Source organism: Vicia villosa, unplaced genomic scaffold, assembly GCF_029867415.1.
Source record: "Vicia villosa cultivar HV-30 ecotype Madison, WI unplaced genomic scaffold, Vvil1.0 ctg.000951F_1_1, whole genome shotgun sequence".
In the NCBI taxonomy this organism is placed as follows: domain Eukaryota; kingdom Viridiplantae; phylum Streptophyta; class Magnoliopsida; order Fabales; family Fabaceae; genus Vicia; species Vicia villosa.
Window position 1 is genome coordinate 362,729 of NW_026705426.1, and position 25,327 is coordinate 388,055.

General features: G+C 28.8%; 1 protein-coding gene across 1 annotated transcript; it reads left to right on the plus strand.

Moving 5' to 3' along the window:
• The first annotated feature begins 20,399 nt into the window (after positions 1 to 20,399).
• Positions 20,400 to 24,093, plus strand: LOC131632512 (uncharacterized). The gene is made up of 5 exons (XM_058903259.1): positions 20,400 to 20,442; positions 20,509 to 21,654; positions 21,775 to 22,846; positions 23,069 to 23,418; positions 23,531 to 24,093. The coding sequence occupies exons 1-5, from the start codon at positions 20,400 to 20,402 to the stop codon at positions 24,091 to 24,093; spliced, it is 3,174 nt and encodes a 1,057-aa protein (XP_058759242.1).
• Positions 24,094 to 25,327: the final 1,234 nt, after the last annotated feature.

The window sequence follows — 25,327 nt, forward strand, 5'->3', positions numbered from 1 at the left end:
GTAACGATTTAAACATCTAATTAAGTTAATAATTAATACTTTAATATAATAGAAAAAGCTACTAATAAAACTTAATAATAATAAAATTTAATTGATGTTAATTCTAATAAAAGTAGTAAACTAAAACTTTCTTACTGATTGCAAAAAAGTAGTAACCGTAAAGGTTTCTCTTTTTTTTTTTGTTTTGAATTAATACTCCTTTTTTTTTTTAAAAAAGTTTCTTTACTAATTGAAAAAATAGTAACCGTAACTCTAAAAGATTTCTTTTTTTTATTTTATTTTTAAATGACATTCTAATAAATAATAATCCTAATAAAAAAATGACAAAAGTCTACCAAATATTAAAAGAAGATTAAAATTCTAAAAGTAATAAATTATACTAAATCTTAAAAGTAATAGTTAATATATTAATTATACAATAATATTAATTAATAATAACAAAATAGTATTTATGATAAGATAAATATGTTATTTTTGTAAAAAATAAAAAGGTAAAGTCAGGAATATATATTTGTAGACAAAATTTGAATAGTTCATATTTAATCAACCCTTTAATTAGAAATCATGTCGTTCTAAATAGACAAAAATACTCTTAAATGGGCCTTTCATCTTGGTTTTAAATAGTAAGCCCACCCAAACATATACATCTCCACTTTCACTAAAATAATGATTTATATTTCTAGCTAAATGCACTAATAACAAAATCTAATAAGTTTAATAAGACTAAGAATTGACCCCTTGACACTAATGAGGGCAAATTTGGGGTATGACACGTGATGCTAATGGCCTTTGGTTGTGTGGCTTTACGAAGTTTGTTAGCATATGCAACGCGTTTTTGGCTGAGCTTTGGGGCATTTTTGAAGGGCTCAATATCGCGGTTTCGAAAGGCTATAGTAGATTGGAGGTGAATGTGGATACGCTTGATGCTTGCAAAGCCTTAAATGGAGATTTGGTGCAGAATAGTGCAGGTAGAAACTTGATTCTTCGCATTAAGAACTTGCTGGAATTGTTTGAGCAGGTGGAAGTGAAGCATGTTTATAGGGAAGCCAAAAGATGTGCCGACGAGCTCGCTAAAATGGGCAAGAAAACCCGAGCATAGTTAAGTATCTTTGAGTTTATTCCTGAGTCTGTTCTTAAATTCTTCGTGGAGGATGCCATTAGGTTTTCGTCAGCTAATGGGGTGTAAGTGTAGTTTTTTTTCCTTGAGCTTAGGCCCTCTCTACTACCAACAAAAAAAAAGTTGATATTTTCTTGTAGTGTAAAATTATAAGCAAAGGTTCAAGTTTAAAGTGGTGTGATAACAGTATCACAAAATACTCGCATGAAAATAGATATAAAATCTTACTTTAAATAATATTTAATAAGAGAGAAAATTTAAAATTTAATTTCTTTTTTTAATTGAATTCATGTGGTGGTTCCAATAAAGTAGGAAAAAGAAGTTACCAAAAAAATAATAAAGTAGAAAAGAGAAAATTTTATTATTGTTTTTTAATTAATAAAAAATAGTGATTAGTTGTTCCTTAAATCAGATGTTGTGTTCGTTTTCATGCAAGTATTTTTCTCACAATTTGGACACGAAGGATCAATGACATAAGTGAGCTGGAGCGATGCAGATAAACATTTGATGTGGAAGACATGACTGCATGGAAGGACAACAACTTCCGGTAAAACGGTACCACTCAAAACATCTTCTCTCCCTTGCGAGGATAATAAATAATATTGCAATTCATCTCCATGTTGAATTGAACGTTCTTGTTCCTCTTTATGTGAAATTACCTTCAACTCCTTTTGTTTGGAGTGTCTTTCTAGAACTTGATCTCAACCTAGATGCAATTGTCCCTTCATTTTTTTGTTCAGGTGTAGATGCCATTTATAAACTGAATTATATTTTCCTTGCAGCTTTATAGAAAGAATGTTATATCAGCAGATAATCATCAAAGTTGTGATATATTATGAAGGATAAAATCCTTAGGTTAAAGTCAATGGAACCGCATCTAATTATAGTAAAAGAAATAAAAAGTCATAATACGAATCATAAAATACCAAACATTCATACATGTAACCATGGTGATTTTACCAATTAGTAATTCCAAATATAGTATTTTGAGAAAAAAAAATCACGGAAAAAAAATAATGCATACCAAAAGTAAATAACAAAAAACCTTGTTGTTGTGTAGGTACTTAGATTTTCACTGCAATGATGAAGCCTGAGAGAAAACACGGAAAAGAAGTAAGGTTTGTTGTTAATGATAATCAAAAACTCAGAATGGAGGTTTTTGGATATTTTATAATGTAATCAGGTGAGATCAATTATCTTCCCTAATATTTACTCTCTTTTATAGGATTCCTTCGAGCTAACCTAATTTTAAATTTATTATACATTCATATTCACACCAAAATTTATTCTCTTTAATGAAAATTTGATTTAATATTTTCTTTTAATTTGATTTAATATTTTTCAAATTTTTATTAATTGATTTTTTAATATGTTTTATATATTATTTTTTTAATCAATTATACTTAATTGTTGATTATACATTAGATTATTTTGCATGTTTTATATATTGAAAGAAAAGCATTTTTTAATTAATTAGTATATTCAATTGTTGATTGTCTTTAAAAAGTAGATATTCGTTGATTTATAGTTAAATATACTATCAATTAGCGGTTAATTTTATTTTTTCGTTTTTAGAAATATTTTGTTTAAATATATATTTCTTAGCATGTGGAATTTTGTTACTTCATCGTTGGATTAATTAAATTATTAAGATTTAAGATTGAAAGAAATATAAAATATGACTATATGAGATCCAAATCCAATTAACCTTTCTCAATCTTAAATCACAACTATAAAATAATCAAAAAGTATATGCTAAGAGAAATATATTGTAACAAAATATTTTCAAAAAGGAAAATATCTTTATATATAAAATTTAAAACTAATTGACAAATTATTAATTTAAAAATCCTCTAAGATCTATTTTTTTAACTCATCAATAATTAAGCATACTAATTGACTAAAAATTTGATTTTCTTAAAATATAAAGCATATGAAAAATAGATATTTTTTTCTAAAGTATAATAAACAAATAAGGATACTAATTATTGATTAGAAAAATTAATTTTTTTCAATATATAAAGCATAATCAAGGATTTATCTTTTTCTTTAAATTAAAAATAGTTAAAAATATAGATCGATTAAAATCTTTAATTTTCAATATATATAGCATATGAAATAGGGATAGGATAAAATGAAATTTGAACCGTTAATAGTACTTATCAAATGGTCATATAGATAACCTATTTTTTAGGAGAAAAATAAGCTATATATTTTAATTATTTTGTTTTATTTAGTATTACCATTTAATTAATTTTTTTAACGGTTAAGATTTGATGTTAAATTAAATTTTGACACCTAGTGTCATTTTATCTTATCCCTACGAAATAAACTAACTTTTCCTAAAATACATTCAACAATCAAGTATACTAATTGATCAAATATTTGATTTTTTTTTCTAATATATAAAGCATATTCAAAGATCTAATATTGTTTTCTGAAAGACATAAACGGTAATAATTGAATAAAAATTTGATTTTTTTAATATATAAAACATAGGAATTAGTCTAATTATTTCTGAAGTAAAATCAAATATTAAGTATATTAATTGATTAAAAATTAATTTTTTTAAATATATAAAACCATTTTTTATTAAGAAAAAAAAGTTTAATCAATTAGTATTATTAGTTATTTTTTTAATAAAAAATAGATCTTTTTGAAAAAAAATCAAATTTTTAATCAAATTAGTTTTGTTAATTGATTTATAATGAAACAATTGATTAATTTATTAGTTTTGTTAATTGATTTATAATGAAACAATTGATTAATTGATTAGTTTTGTTAATTGATTTATAAGAGAAAATGTTAATTAATTAGTTTTTTTAATTGATTTATAATTAAAAAATTGACTTGTGAGTATGCTTTATATATTAAAAAATTAATAAAGCATACTAATTTTTATATATATATATATATATATATATATATATATATATATATATATATATATATATATATATATATATATATAAGAGAATAATTTTTTAATTAATTAATATACTTAATTATTGATTATGTTTAAAAAATAGATATTAGATGATTTATAGTTAATTAGTTCACCAATTACCAGTCAATTTTATATATAAATATATATATTTTAGAATATTTTGTTTCAATATAATTCTCTTAGCATGTGCTCTTTTGTTGTTTCACTTTTTATTTTTTTTGTTTCACTTTTGAATTAATTAAATGATGACGATTTAAGACGGAACAAAATGATGACGATTTAAGATGGAGGAAGACTCTGTATATTTCATTTCATTTATTATAAGATTTTGAAATCTTTTGTTCATAAATATTCGTAGAGATAATATTGTTGAACTTTGTTCCCTTCTTCAACTATATACAATTATTCCTTTTTAATTATTTTTTCACCTATTTTAATTATTTAAAATATTTTATAATTAATTTTTGTTATAAATTTAATTAATTGTCATATTAGTTATGTAATAAAAATGTTTAATATGTCTTGTTTAATTTATTTTAGTGCGGCGGCTGGAGGGTGGACCTACAAGATTATAGCTCCAACACCCAAATTAATAAATGAGTGAAAAATTGTTTTAGAGTAGGAATTAATTGAAAATCTAAAATGGTGCGAGCTGATCTTTATTTAGTAGGGGCGGTTTAAACCACCATCGCATCATTCGGTGCATTGTGTAAGTTGTCGTTTTATTAGATCTGTAACACCTCGTTTTTGTTAAATTATTTATTTAATTATTTTTGTGCTTTAATTAAGTAATTAGATGAATTTTATATGCATTTGATTGAGGATTAGGAATTTGGCATGTGTATGTGATGATTGGGGTTAGTAGAATCGAGTTTAATTATTTAATTAAAGGATTAAGTAATTAAAATAATATTAAATAATTAGAAAATAGAGGCATTGGAGTGGAAATTAGAATTAATAGAAATAAAGGAACAATGAGGTGAAAATTTGATGTATTGGGCCAAAGTAATATAATTAAAAGACTATATAAGGTTTTGGAATTTAAAGAGATTAAGAAATCCTAATTGTGTCAATACGTGATATTTTGGAGAATTATAGAAAAAGGGCAAGAAAAAAAAGGAGAAAGAGGCAATAACTTGTAGAGAGAAGAACACAAACCACCAACCTTAATCAAAATCATAATTTACTGCTAAGAAATGAGGTAATTGGGAAGAAAGGTCTTAGATGGATATTTTGCATGAAAGGGTAGAAGAGGGGCTCTTACTCTCTCTATGATTATATTGTGCTTATGATTCTTGAAATTTTAGCACTTGTACCATTTGTCACTACTGATGCCTCAACATCAAAACACGATGACAAGATAGATGTTACAGCATCTGTTGAATAGACAGAGTGAAACCAGATCTGAACAATCGAAACTGTATTTACGCTGACACAAATTACAAAATGATCCCTCATCACTCAAACACAAGTTAAGATTAGTGTCTCAATAAAAATCATAATCTCATGACAGATGTCATGACATCATCAGTTGACAGAACCTATATGTACAAAACAGAAGAGCATGCATAATACAATTACATAATGGTAAATAACATAGATAATTGTTAACCCAATTGAGTGCAACAACACCTAATTTGGAGGCTACCAAGCCAGGAAGGAAATCCACTATTAGAAGTAGTAGTTCAAAGCCTAAACAGTCTTAGTTTACAAATTCTCTCCTAATTCTTACCTAGTGCAACTTCTACCTAAATATCAATATCTAGATATGAGAAATCGACATCTCACCTCTAATCACCACAGGGATAAACAAACGGTCCCAGTCACAACTAGCGTTTTGAAACAAGTCACAGTCTTAGTGACAAAACTAATCACAAACTAGTGATAAAAGAATACCACTCTTCCAATACGATATACTTAGTCTTGCTTTATAGCTTAAACTAATATCAATACTTGATCTTGCTTAAAAGCTTCAATTAAGAACAATACTCAACTCAATGCTTAAAAGCTTAAAGAGTGACAACAACAATTTGACAAACAGTCAACCAACAAACAGTCTAACACAACGTATCAAAAGATACGTGGGTGACTTGCACACACCCAAGAGACTCTCATAACTTCATAAGCAAGACTTCCCCTAATTTTGCAATTGTAAGAAATTGTTTTTCAGTAGGTCTAGGGTTCTCTATAAATACTCTTCAGCAGTCCATGGGCTTCATAACCTTTTTCAAAATTTACTTGATCCACAAGCTGAGAGTTGCAGTAAGTCTGCAAAGAGATCTTTTTGAATCTAGGAACAAATCTTCAAGTTTTCTAAATTGTCCAATCATCTAATTTTAGAAACTTTAATTCTATTAAGGATTTTATTCTATAGTTCCAAATTAAACCTTCTTGATCTGCGAATATTATTTACATATATCTAAAAGAAATATTACAAAAACTAAATCAAATCTATCAAGATTTAAAACAACATGTACTGATGTTCTGGTTCAGAATGTCATGATATCTATTAGAACATATATCTTCACTTAAGCTCAAACTCTATTCTATCAGTATGATCAAGATGTTACGACATCTTGCTCAGCATTTGTCATCAGCCATGCTTTAACAAAAAATTTGCCAAACCTAAAACAATGGAACTAACAATCTCCCCTTTTGGCAAATTTTGGCTAAAATAACCCAATTACAATTTATTCTGGAGATTGGAATAAAACCACAATAAGATCAACACAAGTTTAATTAAGAACATGTAAACTTTGTAATCATATACTCATATTTGAGACTACATCAATAACACATTTCAATATCTTATACAATTAATACAACTCAATAGCTTGTACATTTAAAACAGCTCAATAGCTTGTACAATTAGACAGTTTCTTTAACAGAGCTTAATAGCTTGTACAAAATAAAATTTAGAGACCTATTTTAGGGGTTACATGTTGTTTCAGATCTATCCTCTAATACTCCCTTATCTTACAGAACTAATTATTGTTACAGAGAACTAGTTCCCCCCTTAATCGAAAGAAGAAACTTTTCCCGAGACACTTGAAAACAACCCTGAACTCAAGCTTGAACTATCAAAGTTCACCATATTAGAAGAATCTGGTAAGAGGTGTAGGATGCCATTATGATGATATGAATTCGGTGACAGTGTTGTGATTGGACCGGAGATTGTTCAACAAACTAAAAAAAAGATTAAGATGATTCAGGAGAAGATGAAAGCTTCTCAGAGTCGTCGAAAAAGTTACCATGATAAGAGGAGGAGAACACTTGAGTTTCGAGAGGAAGATCATGTATTTCTGAGAGTTACTCCTATGACTGGTGTTGGTCGAGCTCCGAAGTCAAAGAAGTTGACGCCGCATTTTATTGGTCCGTTTCAAATTACGGAAAGATTAGGAGACGTGGCCTATCATATTGCTTTGTCGCCGACGCTTGCGAATTCGCACGATTTGTTTCATGTGTCTCAGTTGAGGAAATACATTGTGAATCCTTCTCATGTGATCCAAGTGGACGATGTACAGGTGAGAGACAACTTGACAGTTGAGACATTGCCTATGAGGATTGAAGATCGAGAGTTAAAGCAACTGCGGGGTAAAGAGATAGCATTGGTCAATGTAGCTTGGGGAGGACCGGCTGATGGTAATGTTACTTGGGAGCTGGAGAGTCAGATGAAGAACTCTTATCCTGAGCTCTTTACTTGAGGTATGTTTTCGAGGAAAAAAACTCTTTTAGTGGGGGAGAGTTGTAACACCCCATAATTTCTATTATTTGATTTAATTGGAATTTAAATAATTAATTGGATTATTGGGAGTTTTAGTGATTTATTGGAAAAAAATTATGAAAAATAAAGTACTTGGGCTTAGTGTGATGGTTAGTAAAGGAGAGGTGTAAGTAAATAGGCTTTACTAAATTAATTTTATTTTCATATAATTAAAGGAAGTTGGAAAGAAAAGAAAATAGAAAACAAAGAGGAAGAAGGAGAAGAACTCAGCATACGTGAAAGCAGAGGAAGAGGAGTGTAATACGGTGGGAGAACTGACTTTTCGTTTTGTTATTTCCCAAAACATGTTGCGGTTCACAAGAGTCGCCACCGACTTTTATTTTATCCAATTTAGGAAAGGCAAAAAGAACACGAAAGACCTTTAAAAAATTTTGAGTTCGGGGGGTAGGTTATACAAAGGGAAGGTATTAGCACCCTTTGTATCCATGGACTCGTAATTGCTTAGTTCACTTGTTTGTTTTAAATGTTTGAAAGTGTAATGTGTGTTTAGAAAAAACATTTTGTAAAAGAACTTTAACTTTGTAATGATTCTCGTGTGAATGTATACAAAGTGCAGTCTTTGAAAGTGTTTTGAAATGCGAGGTGTGAAAAGTATTTTGAATGTTTTGAGTTGAGCAAGCAATCACGAGTTACCTACCCTAAGTTTGTAAGGCCTTTCCTAGACTTTAAGGCTTTTCTTGAGTGATATTACTATCCATACCATTTGTGGGTAGGTAGTCATATGCATTGGATGTAAAGGGACATCGAAGGGTCGTTGTATGGTCATTGAAGGTAACATTCTAGGGAGACCTTAGCATTCGAAGGGACTATCATCATTTAATCGTAGCGTAATCGAGGGACAAGATCATTTTAATTGTAGGAAACTCGAAGGGACTATGATATTTTATCGGAGGGACAATGATGATTTGAATCGTGGGCAACAGTTGCTAAAGGTATCCCTATGCTCGAGGGACATGACCATATAATCGAAGGTAACAAGAGAGGGTTACCCTAAAGGATAGTGTGTGAAGAGAAGTGTGTTAATTTAAATATTTATCTTGAAAATTAAGGTTATTCTATGTTCAGTTTTATCTTGCCATACAAGCTTATCAACATACATCTAAGCAGTTTTATAGCAGTTCATATAGGTGCGGAAAGTAAAAGCAGAAAGTAAAGCCCTAAACTATTACATGGCTTTGGGGCAGTTACATAATTGGAGGTGCGGAAAAGTAAATGTGCGAGAAAAGTAAATCTACGCTATTAGAAAAATATCCTTGCGACCTATACAGTGATTTCTAGAATTTTAAATATGAATAAAGCCACAAAAGATAAATAAATAAACATTTGAAAGGTTAGAAGAATGTTAAAACCTAATTAGTAAAGAAAAATACTTTTTTTTTGTTGAGTTTTTTAGAAATCAATTTTAACAAAGAAGTCCTAATTCTAAAATAATAGTTATTAAATTAAACCCTAAAGTTTACTAAGTTAATTAGAATTATATATAAAAAAACTAATTAAAACTTAAAGAGGAAATTGTTTTTTGGTGTTTTTTTTTGTTTAACTAAATGGTTACTGAATTAAAATACTAAATTAATTAAATTAAAAAAAGGATTTGTTAAAAAATAAAATAACCTAATTCTAAATCATTTTGTTAATTGGTGGTTAGTGGCTAATTCAATGATTAATGGTTGGTTAGATTTGAACAAGATAGAAAACAAAATAAAATAAAATAAACAAAATAAATAAATAGACAAATAAATAAGGTTGTTAGGATCAGATGTGGGTGATCCCTGAGGATATATCGTGGGGAAGCATCATCAGTAGCATTAGATTTAGTCTCATGCAGATCCAGCGGCAGGAAAAGGGAGGTGCACCCTACGTGTGTGTGAACCAGCTACATGGGATCTGAAATCACAATTATTCAAGAAAATTAAGAAAAATAGACGCAAGAGGTAGGCATCGAACCTGTGCCCTTGCCCCTGTAACCTTAAGACGTGTCTTCTCACCACTAGGCCATTTTTCGTTCTGTGTTAACATAATAAACAACAAACAACATATATGAAAACACGTATAAATGGTGAAATTCAAAATCCGAGTCAAACTGGGGCCCAGGTAGTGCACGCGTGACCAATCAGCAGCGGAGAGAGGAAGTGCTGATTTTGACTGGCCGATCTAATCTCCTGAAAGTGCCACGCAAGAGTCAAATAAAACTAGGAAAAGCTTGACCTCCGAAATAATGACCTCCAGTCACCTTCTCCGACGAGCAACCATATCAAAACTTGCATAACGAACCAAAACGCAGGACCAAATAGCCCAGACCAACTAAATCGAATGATGCGAGTTCAATGGACGTGTCCTTATGGTCTAAAAATGCATGCATACGTGAAAATGAAGGATGAGTCCTTCCTTGCCCTAACAATGGCGTATCTTGCTATAGGCCATAAAGCTTTCATGTATAACGTATAACCTGTTTAATGGATGTTCTGAACACAAATACATTCATCAAACATGTCAAAGATGCATAGAAAATCAAAATAAAAATTGAAAAACCTTACCAAACCGGTTGTCGTGGGAGGAAGGTTAATGGGATTCTTTGGGATCGTGTGAGTACTTGGTTTGATATAAAATAACTTATTATTAGATATTTTATATATTTCAGTATAATAAACAAAATAAATGGTTTAAAATTATATATATATATATATATATATATATATATATATATATATATATATATATATATATATATATATATATATATATATATATATATATATATATATATATATATATATATATATATATATATATATATATATATATATATATATATATATATATATATATATATATATATATATATATATATATATATATATAATAGAATACATAACTAAATGAAATAAAAAAACATAAACAAACATAAAAATTATTAAATTATTAAATTAAAGTGATTATAACTTATATTAAATAAAAAATAATTTGAAGATAAAAAATAATTATAGTAAGTTAATGAAAACAATAGAGAAAAATCACAAATAAGGGAAAGCATGCACACGAAATAAAATAATAATTTTAAAATACTAAAATAAAATTGAGAATATTTTAGTAAATATATTAATTTATTAAATATCAAAACTCACATTCCCTCCCCTCGTTCCGAATTCCCGCGATGTAGGGGCATGCAAAAAGTGTTATTGGGAGAGATTTTGCTCTCATCCCCTCCCCTCCTAAAAATTGAACTAAACACATTTCATGAGAGAGATCTCCCCCCTCCTCTCCTCTCTCTTCAATCTATCTCGAACCAAACATACCCTAAAAATGTGTGTATTGTTTTTATAGAAAAAAATTAATTAGCCCGAAGGTTTTGTCGTTTCAAGTTGAATTTGTGGGTTTTATTAACCGTGTCAATTTTTTTGTTTTTTGGAATAGGGTGTGAAATGACGAGAGTAAAAAAAATTGTTAGCCTTGGGAGATTTTGAGAATTCCACTATTTTATTTTTGGGATAGAGATCCTCTTTTACTACCACATATTTTTTGATATCCTATAGTGTAGAGTTATTAAAATGGACTACAGGCTCTAAATGAGCCGGCCATGGCGGGCTCTAGATTTTTTAAAACTGGGCCAAAAAGGTCCTTTGTAATATGAGCTCGAGAATTACTACCCGAGCCCAGACCTTGATGGACTTCATGTTATCAGACCCTAAACAGACTTTTTTATTTAAAAAATTAAAATAAAAACTCCATAATATTCATTATAAATATAGTTAAAAAGTATATTATTTTAAACATAATACATTTTTAGTACTATATTATCTCTTATAAATACTATAATGTGTTTCTAAATACTATATATGTCTAAATTGTATAAAATAATATTTGAATATTTAACATAAGAGAAAAATTAATATAATAAGATGAAAGAATGTTGATTATATCACTGTATAATATTTAAAAGAGAAATATTGAATAGAATAGAGATAAAATTTAGTGTGGTGATAAAAATTAATCTACTATTTTAGAGCAAGATAATATAAATATTAATATATATTTTTTAAAATTATGATTATGCGGGTCTAATAAATTACTCACGACCCATATGGGTTACCCCATTTTGACAGCTCTAATATAGTGTAAATTATTTTAAAAAATTTTAGATTTTAATTTTTTTAGTTTTTTGATGAATGTGTATGAAGACAATGATGAAGATGAGGAAGGATAAAAAGGAAAAGATAAATATTTTCCAAATCAATTTTTTCCACTATCATCTTTAAAATCCAAAAATCTCAAAATATTATTTCAACAAAACTCTTATTATTAAAAAGAAAACACAGCATCGTCATCTTCACCTTTATAAACAATAATAAAAATGGAATGAACAAAAATAAATTATCTATTGATGCGTTCCTCCATACCTTCATTCCTCGTGTTTCAAAATCAAGCTAATAACTCAAGTTGATGATTTCTGATCTCTAGATTCTTATTTCATATTGGATCTAAGATGTGAATAAAATAGAAAGTTTATATCTAAGATGTGGATAAGAAAGAAAATTATCGCCGATGATGTTGTTATGGTGATGGTGGTGCTTTGTGATTATATGTGTTTGAGAGAAAAGAAAACAAACTAAAAATATTAAATATAAAATATATAGTTGAATTATTTATAGGTAAAAAAATTGAATTAGCATGAATGTTTTGTCATTTAATATTGAATTTTTGGATTTTGTTACACCTCTCATAGAAGCTACAATTTGATCTTATCTTAGATCCTATTACAAATCATAACCAAGATATCAATTTAATGTTAAATCCACCCTCCCTCTACATGTTGGTACTGATAGGATTCCTCCTCATTCTAACTTTCAACATATAATGGAAGTACCCAGCCTTTGGAGATTGTAAGAATTCCACTATTTTATATTTGAGATTAGTGATCTTCTTTTACTATCACATATGTTTTAATATCATATAGTAGTGAAGGTGTATAAAGATGGTGATAAAGATGAAGAATGATAGAAAGGAAAATGATAAAAAAATCTTTAAAAAATAATTATTTGTCGTTCAAGGTAAGATTCTATAGATTTTCAATATTCAATTGTGTGATATTTTTACAAAACAATCAAATAATTAAGATTTAAAAAAATAGTGAGGTCTTTGATGGACTACCTATAATATAAGTTCTTATATATTGAAAATTAACGAAATTGATTAATTTCACTAATAGAACATGTATAAAAATATACTTATGAATCAAATATTCAACTAGCAAGTAAATTTAGAAGAAAAGAAAAGAACATTAATTTTATTTATAAAATTATAAGCAAAGGTTCAAGTTTAAAGTGGTGTGATAACAATATCACAAAATACTCGCATGAAAATAGATATAAAATCTTACTTTTAAAAATATTTAATAAGAGAGAAAATTTTAATTTTAATTTTTTTATTTAATTGAATTCATGTGGTGGTTACACTAAAGTAGGAAAGAGAAGTTACCAAAAAAATAAAGTAGGAAAGAGAAAATTTTATTATTATTTTTTTAATTAATAAAAAATAGTGATTAGTTGTTCCTTAAATCAGATGTTGTGTTAGTTTTCATGCAAGTATTTTTCTCACAATTTGGACACGAAGGATCAGTGACATAAGTGAGCTGGAGCGATGCAGATAAACATTTGATGTGGAAGACATGCCTGCATGGAAGAACAACAACTTCTGGTAAAACAGTACCACTCAAATAATCTTCTCTCCCTTGCGAGGATAATAAATAATATTGCAATTCATCTCCATGTTGAATTGAACGTTCTTGTTCCTCTTTAGCTAAATCAAGCTTACACATATCACAGTTCCACTGAGAATTCGTGTCTTCAATGCCTGTAAACATTCATAAATCATGTCATACAATTTAAAAAAAAAAAAATACATGTATGATCGATTAATGAGTGTGAGTGGAATGTACCTTCCCATCGAATATAGTGTATGGGTTGTTGTGTTTTTGGTTTTTTAGTAGCTTGTTGTTTACTTGATGAAGGTTTATTGTCTTTCTCCTCTTCTTTGCCAGAAGTATTCAAGATGATGTTAGAAGATAAATCTTTAGTCTTAGAATCAGAACAACTCCTCTTCTTTGTAACCTTTTCAGTTTTGATTTCTTTTTCTAACTGACATGACTTACCTATTATCATCACAGTAGCAAAAAATTAACTTTGTTAATGGGAATTAGACATTAAACAGAACAAGAAAATATGTGAAATTACCTTCAACTCCTTTTGTTTGGAGTGTCTTTCTAGAACTTGATCTCAACCTAGATGCAATTGTCCCTTCATTTTTTTGTCCAGGTGTAGATGCCATTTATAAACTGAATTATATTTTCCTTGCAGCTTCATAGAAAGAATGTTATATCACCAGATAATCATCAAAGTTGTGATATATTATGAAGGATTAAATCCTTAGGTTAAAGTCAATGGAACCGCATCTTATTATAGTAGAAGAAATAAAAAGTCATAATACGAATAATAAAATACCAAACATTCATACATGTAACCATGGTGATTTTACCAATTAGTAATTCCAAATATAGTATTTTGAGAAAAAAGATTCACGGAAAAAAAATAATGCATACCAAAAGTAAATAACAAAAAACCTTGTTGTTGTGTAGGTACTTAGATTTTCACTGGAATGATGAAGCCTGAGAGAGAACACGGAAAAGAAGTAAGGTTTGTTGTTAATGGTAATCAAAGACTCAGAATGGAGGGTTTTGGATATTTTATAATGTAATCAGGTGAGATCAACTATCTTCCCTAATATTTACTCTATTTTATAGGATTCCTTCGAGCTAACCCTAATTTTTAAATTTATTATACATCCATATTCACACCAAAATTTATTCTCTTTAATGAAAATTTGATTTAATATTTCCTTTTAAATTGAATTAATATTTTTCAAATTTTTATTAATTGATTTTTTAATATGTTTTATATATTATTTTTTTAATCAATTATAATTAATTGTTGATTATACATTAGATTATTTTGCATGTTTTATATATTGAAAGAAAAGCATTTTTTTAATTAATTAGTATATTCAATTGTTGATTGTCTTCAAAAAAAGTAGATATTCGTTGATTTATGGTTAAATATACTATCAATTAGGGGTTCATTTTATATATCAAAGTATTTTTTTCGTTTTTAGAAATATTTTGTTTAAATATATAATTCTTAGCATGTGCAATTTTGTTACTTCATCGTTGGATTAATTAAATTATTAAGATTTAAGATTGAAAGAAATATAAAATATGAGATCCAAATCCAATTAACCTTTCTCAATCTTAAATCACAACTATAAAATAATCAAAAAGTATATGCTAAGAGAAATATGTTGTAACAAAATATTTTCAAAAAGGAAAATATCTTTATATATAAAATTTAAAACTAATTGACAAATTATTTATTTAAAAATCCTCTAAGATCTATTTTTTTAACTCATCAATAATTGAGCATACTAATTGACTAAAAATTTGATTTTCTTAAAATATAAAGCATATGAAAAATAGATATTTTTTTCTCAAGTATAATAAACAAATAAGGATACTAATTATTGATTAAAAAAATTAATTTTTTTCAATATATAAAGCATAATCAAGGATTTACCTTTTTCTTTAAATTAAAAATAGTTAAAAATATAGATCGATTAAAATCTTTAATTTTAAATATATAAAGCATATGAAATAGGGATAGGATAAAATGAAATCTGAACCGTTAATAGTACTTATCAAATGGTCATATAGATAGCCTATTTTTTAGGAGAAAAATAAGCTATATATTTTAATTATTTTATTTTATTTAGTATCACCATTTAATTAATTTTTTTAACGGTTAAGATTTGATGTTAAATTAAACTTTGACACCTAGTGTATTTTTTTCTAATATATAAAGCATATTCAAAGATCTAATATTGTTTTCTGAAAAACATAAACGGTAATAATTGAATAAAAATTTGATTTTTTTAATATATAAAACATAGGAATTAGTCTAATTATTTCTGAAGTAAAATCAAATATTAAGTATATTAATTGATTAAAAATTAATTTTTTTAAATATATAAAACCATTTTTTATTAAGAAATAAAAGTTTAATCAATTAGTATTATTAGTTATTTTTTAGGTAAAAAATAGATCTTTGCGAAAAAAAATCAAATTTTTAATCAAATTAGTTTTGTTAATTGATTTATAATGAAACAATTGATTAATTTATTAGTTTTGTTAATTGATTTATAAGAGAAAATGTTAATTAATTAGTTTTGTTAATTGATTTATAATGAAAAAATTGACTTGTGAGTATGCTTTATATATTAAAAAATTAATAAAGCATACTAATTATATATATATATATATATATATATATATATATATATATATATATATATATATATATATATATATATATATATATATATATATATATATATATATATATATATATATAAGAGAATAATTTTTTAATTTATTAATATACTTAATTATTGATTATGTTTAAAAAATAGATATTAGATGATTTATAGTTAACTAGTTCACCAACCAGCCAATTTTATATATAAAGATATATATTTTAGAATATTTTGTTTCAATATAATTCTCTTAGCATGTGCTCTTTTGTTGTTTCACTTTTTATTTTTTTTTGTTCACTTTTGAATTAATTAAATGATGACGATTTAAGACGGAACTAAATGATGACGATTTAAGATGGAGGAAGACTCTGTATATGTCATTTCATTTATTATAAGATTTTGAAATCTTTTGTTCGTAAATATTCGGAGGGATAATATTGTTCAACTTTGTTCCCTTCTTGAACTATATATACAATTATTTCTTTTTTATTATTTTTTCACCTATTTTAATTATTTAAAATATTTTATAATTAATTTTTGTTATAAATTTAATTAATTGTCATATTAATTATGTAATAAAAATGTTTAATATGCCTTGTTTAATTTATTTGGCTTAATTGCAATTTTGGTCCCTTATTATCCTTTTTATTGGGTTTTGGTCCCCCTATTTTAAAATCCGGAATTTTAGACCTTACATTTTAGTTTTTTGACGATTTTGGTCCCCCTGCAAATTCGAAGGCAATTTGTTGAACAGTGATTTGTTCAAAAAAACTATTTTTATTTAAGATTTATGTTGAACATGTCATTAATGTTAGTTCCATTTCATTTAAAATTGCCTTTGGATTTGCAGGGGACCAAAATCCTCTAAAAACTAAAATAGAGGGACTAAAATTCCGGATTTTAAAATAGGAGGACTAAAACTCACAAAAAAGAATAATAGGGGACCAAAATTGCAATTAAGCCAATTTATTTTAGTGCGGTGGTTGGAGGGTGGACCTACAAGATTGTCGCTCCAATACCCAAATTAATAAATGAGTGAAAAATAGTTTTAAAGTAGGAATTAGTTGAAAACCTAAAATGGTGCGAGCTGGTCTTTATTTAGTAGGGGCGGCTTAAACCGCATCATTCGGTGCATTGTGTAAGTTGACGTTTTATTAGATCTGTAACACGCCTTTTTGTTAAATTATTTATTTAATTATTTTTGTGCTTTAATTAAGTAATTAGATGAATTTTATATGCATTTGATTGAGAATTAGGAATTTGGCATGTGTATGTGATGATTGGGGTTAGGAGAATCGAGTTTAATTATTTAATTAAAGGATTAAGTAATTAAAATAATATTAAATTAGATTTTCACTGGAATGATGAAGCCTGAGTAGGGATGTCAATTGCATCTGTTAATGGAGATCCCTGTGGGGAATATCTGTGCGGAGATCCGAAGTTGGGGATTTTTTTCCCCGTGGGGATGGGGATGGAGGGAAAAGTTCCCCCGATAACACTTTGGGGCGGGGATTGGAAAAATATCCTCCGTCCCCGTGGATTCCCCGACTCCGACGATATATTTTAATTTATATATTTTATATATTATATAATTATATAATTTTACATGAAAAATATTAATGTATTAAAAAATGAAGAGTCATTAGAAGTTATAGATTTGTCACACATAATCAACCACTTGCGTTGGACGACATCGGTATTGTTGTAGTAAATTAGTGGAAGCACAGTAGCAAGTTATGTTACTATTTATTTATTTATTTTTACATAAAAAATATTAGCAACATCAAGTTCTTTTGCTTTTTTTTATTTATTATTGATGCAAGATGTATTTTTAATTTTTTTTATAAAATAACAAAATACTAGTGTCATATTTTTGATCAAAAAGTGTAGAAATTTTCGTAAGATTCGATCTCCGTGGGGATCTGTGGGGATGGGGATGGGGGGAAATATTCCCCCGTGGCGGGGATTGGGGATGGGGATGGGGACTAAATTTGGGGGCGGGGCGGGGAGCGGAGAAGCATCCTCCGAACAATATCTGCCCCGTTGACATCCCTAAGCCTGAGAGAGAACACAGAAAAGAAGTAAGGTTTGCTATTAATGGTAATCAAAAACTAAGAATGGAGGATTTTGAATATTTTATAATGTAATCAAGTGAGATCAATTATATATCTTCCCTAATATTTAGTCTCTTTTAAAGGATTCCTCGGAGCTAACCCTAATTTTTAAATTTATTATACATCCATATTCACACCAAAATTTATTCTCTTTAATGAAAATTTGATGATTTAATATTTCCTTTCAATTCGATTTAATTTTTTTCAAATTTCTATTAATAGATTTTTTAATATGTTTTATATATTATTTTTTTAATCAATTATACTTAATTGTTGATTATACATTAAAAATTAGATTATTTTGCATGTTTTATATATTGAAAGAAAAGCATTTTTTAATTAATTAGTATATTCAATTGTTGATTGTCTTTAAAAAGTAGATATTCGTTGATTTATAGTTAAATATACTATCAATTAGCGGTTAATTTTATATATCAAAGTATTTTTCGTTTTTAGAAATGTTTTGTTTAAATATATATTTCTTAGCATGTGCAATTTTGTTACTTCATCGTTGGATTAATTAAATTATTAAGCTTTAAGATTGAAAGAAATATAAATTATGAGATCCAAATCCAATTAACCTTTCTCAATCTTAAATCACAAGTATAAAATAATCAAAAAGTATATGCTAAGAGAAATATATTGTAAGAAAATATTTTTAAACAGGAAATATCTTTATATATAAAATTTAAAACTAATTGACAAATTATTTATTTAAAAATCCTCTAAGATCTATTTTTTTAAATCATCAATAATTAAGCATACTAATTGATTAAAAATTTGATTTTCTTAATATGTAAAGCATATGAAAAATATATATTTTTCTTCTCAAATATAATAAACAAATAAGTATACTAATTATTGATTAAAATTTTTTTTTTCAATATATAAAGCATAATCAAGGATTTATCTTTTTCTTTAAATTAAATTAAAAATAGTTAAAAATATAGATCGATTAAAATATTTAATTTTTAATATGTAAAGCATATGAAATAGGGATAGGATCAAATAACATCAATGTGTCAAAGTTTAATTTGACGTGAAATCTGAACTGTTAATAGTATTCGATCAAACGGTTATATAGATAGTCTATTTTTTAGGAGAAAAATAGGCTATATATATTTTTAATTTTTTAAATTTATTTAGTATCATCGTTTGATCAATTTTTTTAAGGACAAAATTTAAGTACAATTTTTTAGGTGTGGTTCTTATTATTTTCCAATAAAAATATGACAAGTGTATAATTTTCACGTATGCAAGTTTTTCCTATTTTCACTCACTAAATCATATTTAAGTATATTTGTCATATTTTAATTGGAAAATAGTAAGAACCACACTTAAAGAATTGTACCTCAGTTTTATACTTTTTTTAAGGGTTAAGATTTAGTGTCAAATTAAACTTGGACACTTGGTGTCATTTTATCCTATTCCTATGACATAAACTAACTTTTCCTAAAATACAAACAACAATCAAGTATACTAATTGATCAAATATTTGATTTTTTTTCTAATATATAAAGCATATTCAAATATCTAATATTGTTTTCTGAAAAAAAATAAACGATAGTAATTGAATAAAAATTTGATTTTTTTAATATATAAAGTATAGGAATTAATCTAATTATTTCTGAAGTAAAATCAATAATTAAGTATATTAATTGATTAGAAATTTATTTTTTTAAATATATAAAATCATTTTTTATTAAGAAATAAAAGTTTAATAATTTTAATATTGTTAAATATATCCTACTTAAAAAATGACATATATTCCCGGTGAGATCTGGCGATTTCCGGCGAACATTTTTCGGTGAGAAGTTTACGCGTAGTGATCTGGTCTTTTGCAGCTATCTCTAGGGTTTCATCTACTGAGGAGATTTAAACTCCTAGTCTTCGGACTAGGGATCAAATTAGTAGAATAAGTCTTGAGGGATTAGATTTACACTTTTAAGGTTTGTGATGGGTCGAGGCTGGCCAAAAAAGAAGGCGGTGCAGACTCCACCAGCGAGAGTTGTGAGGTTTCTTTCGCCAGCAACAAACTCTATTGAGAGGAAAACTCCTACACCATAAGAAAAGATTACGGAGATGCCTACACTTGAAACAATTGTAGAGGAGAAAAGCGACGAAGGTTTGATTACGAAGAAACAAGAGATATAAGAGGCACAACCACAACTGTGGGTGGATGTTATTAAAGGAAATAGACTTCCTACTAATGGAATTGGATTGGAATACACGACTCCAAATCTGGTGGATGGAGAAATTGAGGTAGTGATTGAATCCCAAGATGTGCAATCTGAAATACAATTCTGGGCAAATGCGCTTATCTTATATGCTGTTGGGGATGAATTATCCATGAATGATGTGAAGAAGTTTATGGTAAGTGCGTGGTATTTTGTTACTTTGCCAGAGTTGTATTACAATGAAGAGGGGTATTTTCTGGTTCGGTTTAAATCAAAGGACGAGAGGGATGCAGTGCTTATGCGAGGCCCTTATACAATTTTCAAGAAACCAGTGTTGCTACATGAATGGACCCCGAATTTTACTTTGAAGGAGGATGTACCCAGAGTTCTCCCAATCTGGGTAATATTCCCACAGCTTCCACTGAAATTCTGGGGGGATAAAAGTATAGGGAAGATTGCGAGTGCTATTGGCAAACCACTTATGACGGATGAATGCACAGCTAGGAAATTGAGAGTCTCCTATGCTAGAGTTCTTATTGAAGTATATGTAACAGTGGCTTTAAAGGAGAAAATTGTTATCAGAGATGAAACTGAAGGTAAATTGACACAGAGAGTGGATTATGAATGGAAGCCTCTATTCTGTGTTAAATGCAATAAAGTCGGACATATATGTAGAGTAAAATTGGATTTGCCAGCAAAGAGAGTAACCATATGGAAACCAAAACAGACTACTTCCTTGGACAAAGAACCAGAGATACCTAAAGAGGATCCTCCTCAGGTAATACTACAAGTAAGAACCATTCCTACGACACCAACAGAGGAATGGAAGACAGTTGGCAATACTAGTCAATTGAAAGGAAAGAAACCTGCTCATACCCCCCAGAGACAACAATTAGCTGTACAAATGGTTTTGATGCCCTCAAGGTTGGAGAATGCTTTGAGAGGGGTGGAACCAGTGGGAAAAATGATACTTAGCTGGAATACAAGAGGGCTCAATAAAAAGGCCAAAAGCAGTGAGATTGGAGCCCATCTCAAGCAACTTCAGGTTAGCTGTATTGCTCTCTTAAAGACTAGGGTTAAAGTCAATAATGCTGAACATGTGAGGAATAATCTGGGAAGACACTGGAAGTACATTAACAATTATAAGAACCATGAAAATGGTAGGATTTGGCTCATGTGGAATCCAACTAGATGGGACCTGAAAGTGATACCCTCTACTGATTAAGTCATACACTGTAAAGTATATCATCTTACTGGTGAGTTTGCTCATTATCTCTCAGTTGTCTATGCTCATAACCAAATCACCAAAAGAAAGATTTTATGGGAGGATATAGAGGAATATAGTAGGAGCATAAAGGGGCCTTGGCTTATCATTGGAGATTTTAACAATGTCCTGAAAATCAATGATAGAATTGGAGGAAAGGAGGTACAGAGTAATGAATATGTAGATCTGGAAAGTATGTTGCAAACTCTTGGTCTCACTGAACATGATACTAGAGGAAGCCCTTATACTTGGTCTAATAAGCACACAACAAGGGTGATCTATTCAATAATTTATAGGGCTTTATGTAACACAGACTGGTTCTTAAAATACCCTGATAGTGATTTAGAGATTCTTAAACCTCACATTTCTGATCAAAATCCTCTAAGGCTTACACTGCAGAAGACTGGGAATGTTCATAAAATCAGGCATAGATTTAAGTTCCTGAATTGTACAGGGGCAGATCCTGACTTTATGGAAATTGTGAGAAATAAATGGAATACAAATATACAGGGGAGAGCTATGTATGTGGTCTGGCAAAAGTTACTGAGACTTCAAGGTCCTTTAGGAAATCTCAACAAAAAGATGTTCCAAAGAAGCCAAAACATTCAGTATAGCAGAGACAAGTTACAATTAGCAAAGGAACAATTGGAAAAGGATCCATTCAATGCTGATGTTATGAAAAATGTGAAGGACAGAACAGATGAAATGCTGTTAAAGATTGAAACTAAGGAGAAAATTCTAATTCAAAAAGCCAAGATAGACTGGATTCAGCTGGGGGATGGAAATAACAAATATTTTTATGCAAATCTGAAAGAAAAGAACAAACAAACTACTCTGAATAGATTGGAGAGCAATACTGGAAATAAGCTGACAGATTTCAAGGAAATTGAAGATGAGATTATCCAATTCTATGAAAACCTGGTTGGGACCAATACAACCAACATGATTCATGTGGACATTGAAGCTATAAGGAGAGGCCCTGTTCTGAGTAGTGAGAAAGCTAATAAGCTAATTGTCCCTGTCACTGAAAATGAGATTTGGCAAGCTTTAAAAGGTATTGGAGACTGCAAAGCACCTGACATAGATGGGTATAGTGCTAGTTTCTTTAAATAGAGCTGGCAAATTGTCAAAGATGATGTGATTAGGGAAATTCAGGATTTTTTCTGCTACAAGAAAATTTATATTGAAGCCAACTGCTCCTTGGTTACTTTGATTCCAAAAACAAAGGAAGCCAAGAGTGTTAAAGATCTAAGACCTATTGCCTGTTATTCTACCCTATATAAAATTATCTCAAAGATCCTCACTAACAGGTTAAGAAATGTTATTGGTGATATTGTGGATGAGAGCCAGTCTGCCTTTGTACCTGGTAGAAATATTCAAGACAATATGTTAATTGCTCATGTGCTTGTTAGAGGGTATAATAGAAAACATCTATCACCTAGATGTACTATTCAAATGGATGTGCAGAAGGCGTATGACACTGTGGAATGGGTCGCATTAAAACACATTATGCAAGAGTTGAAATTTCCAAAGGATTTTTTAGACTGGATCATGCTTTGCCTCACTACTGTCAGCTATAAGTACACAATAAATGGTCAGATTAGTAAGAGACTTCAAGCTAAAAGAGGACTCAGACAGGGAGATCCTATCTCCCCTCTTTGTATTAATTATGGATTATCTGCATAGATGCCTAGAAAAGTTGAATGACAATCCTAATTTCCACTTTCATCCAAAATGTGCCAGACTGAAGATCACAAACATCTACTTTGCAGATGACTTACTTTTATTTGCTAGGGGTGATTCTGTTTCTATTCAGTTGCTAATGCAGGTTTTTAGCAAATTCTCCAAAGCCACGGGTCTAAAGGCAAATCCCAATAAATGCAAGGTGTATTTTGGTGGTACAAATGAAGTGGAGAAAGATACTATTCTGAATATCACAGGGTATGAGGAGGGTGTATTGCCTTTCAAATACCTAGGAGTGCCCCTATCTAGTAGAAGACTTAGTATCAATCAATGTCAACCACTTGTGGACAAGATCACTGCTAGGATTCAACACTGGACTGCCCACCTATTGAGTGCTGCAGGTAGAAGTCAATTGGTTAAAAGTGTGCTGGTTTCTGTGGCTACCTATTGGATGCAGGTTTTCCCCCTCCCAAAGAAGATAATCAACCATGTGGAGAGCATCTGCAGAATGTACCTATGGAGTGGAAAGAGTAGCAATAGCAAGAAAGCTCCCATAGCTTGGGATATAGTTTGTTATCAAAAAAATGCTGGAGGATTGAATATAAACTTTTTGACTGAATGGAATCAAGCTATTATGCTGAAGCTTTTGTGAAATATCCAAAGAAAGAAGGACAAACTTTGGGTAAAGTGGCTGGATGCTTATTATGTCAAAGGCAGAGACATCCAAGGCTGGAATCCTCCTCAAGATTGTTCATGGATTCTGAAGAGAATTATGAAGAGTAGAGAGCTATGTATGCATATCCCTGACTGGCTAGATATTCTGCAGGATGATAAGTTTGCTATATCTAAACAATACCATAGATTGAGGGGAGAGAAACAAATGGTTGAATGGCATGTAGTTTTCTTTAACAATGCAGCAAGACCGCGAGCGAAATTCCATGTATGGTTGTTGTTCATGGGGAGACTTACTACTAAATACAGAATGCAGAGGTTTGGTATCATCACAAACTCATCTTGTAATTTTTGTACAGCTGTGGAATCGATTGACCATTTATTTTTCCAGTGTCGAAATTCTCTTGAAATCTGGAATATTATGCTTCAACGGATTGGTTACACACATAGTGGACATAATTGGAATAATGAGAAATAGTGGTTGATTCAAGAATTGGCAAAAAAAGGTTGGAAAAGATTGCTCCTGAAAATGGTGCTGGCAGAGACAACTTATGCTATATGGAGAGCAAGAAATGATGTGATTTTTAACAACAAACTTATGGACCGAGCTAATATCCTGGACCAGATTCAACAGATTGTTATCATTCGTAGTATAGGGCATAAAAAGCTTCGAGATCATGTTGATTCTTTGAGTAGCAAATAGGGTGCTTTGTTATTTGTTGATTTGTTTTGTTGTTTTGGTTTTGTTGTGAACTGTCTGGATCCTGTAGGATCGACTGTATTTCTCTGTTTTTGTGGAATAAAGTTATCTATTCTCCAGAAAAAAAAGTTTAATCAATCAGTATTATTAGTTTTTTTTTTTAGTAAAAGATAGATCTTTGTGAAAAAATCAAATTTTTAATCAAATTAGTTTTGTTAATTGATTTATAATGAAAAAATTGATTAATTGATTAGTTTTGTTAATTGATTTATAAGAGAAAATGTTAATTAATTAGTTTTGTTAATTGATTTATAATGAAAAAACTGACTTTTGAGTATGCTTTATATATTAAAAAATTAATAAAGCATACTAATATATATATATATATATATATATATATATATATATATATATATATATATATATATATATATATATATAAGAACAACTTTTTAATTAATTAATATACTTAATTATTGATTATGTTTAAAAAATAGATATTATATGATATATA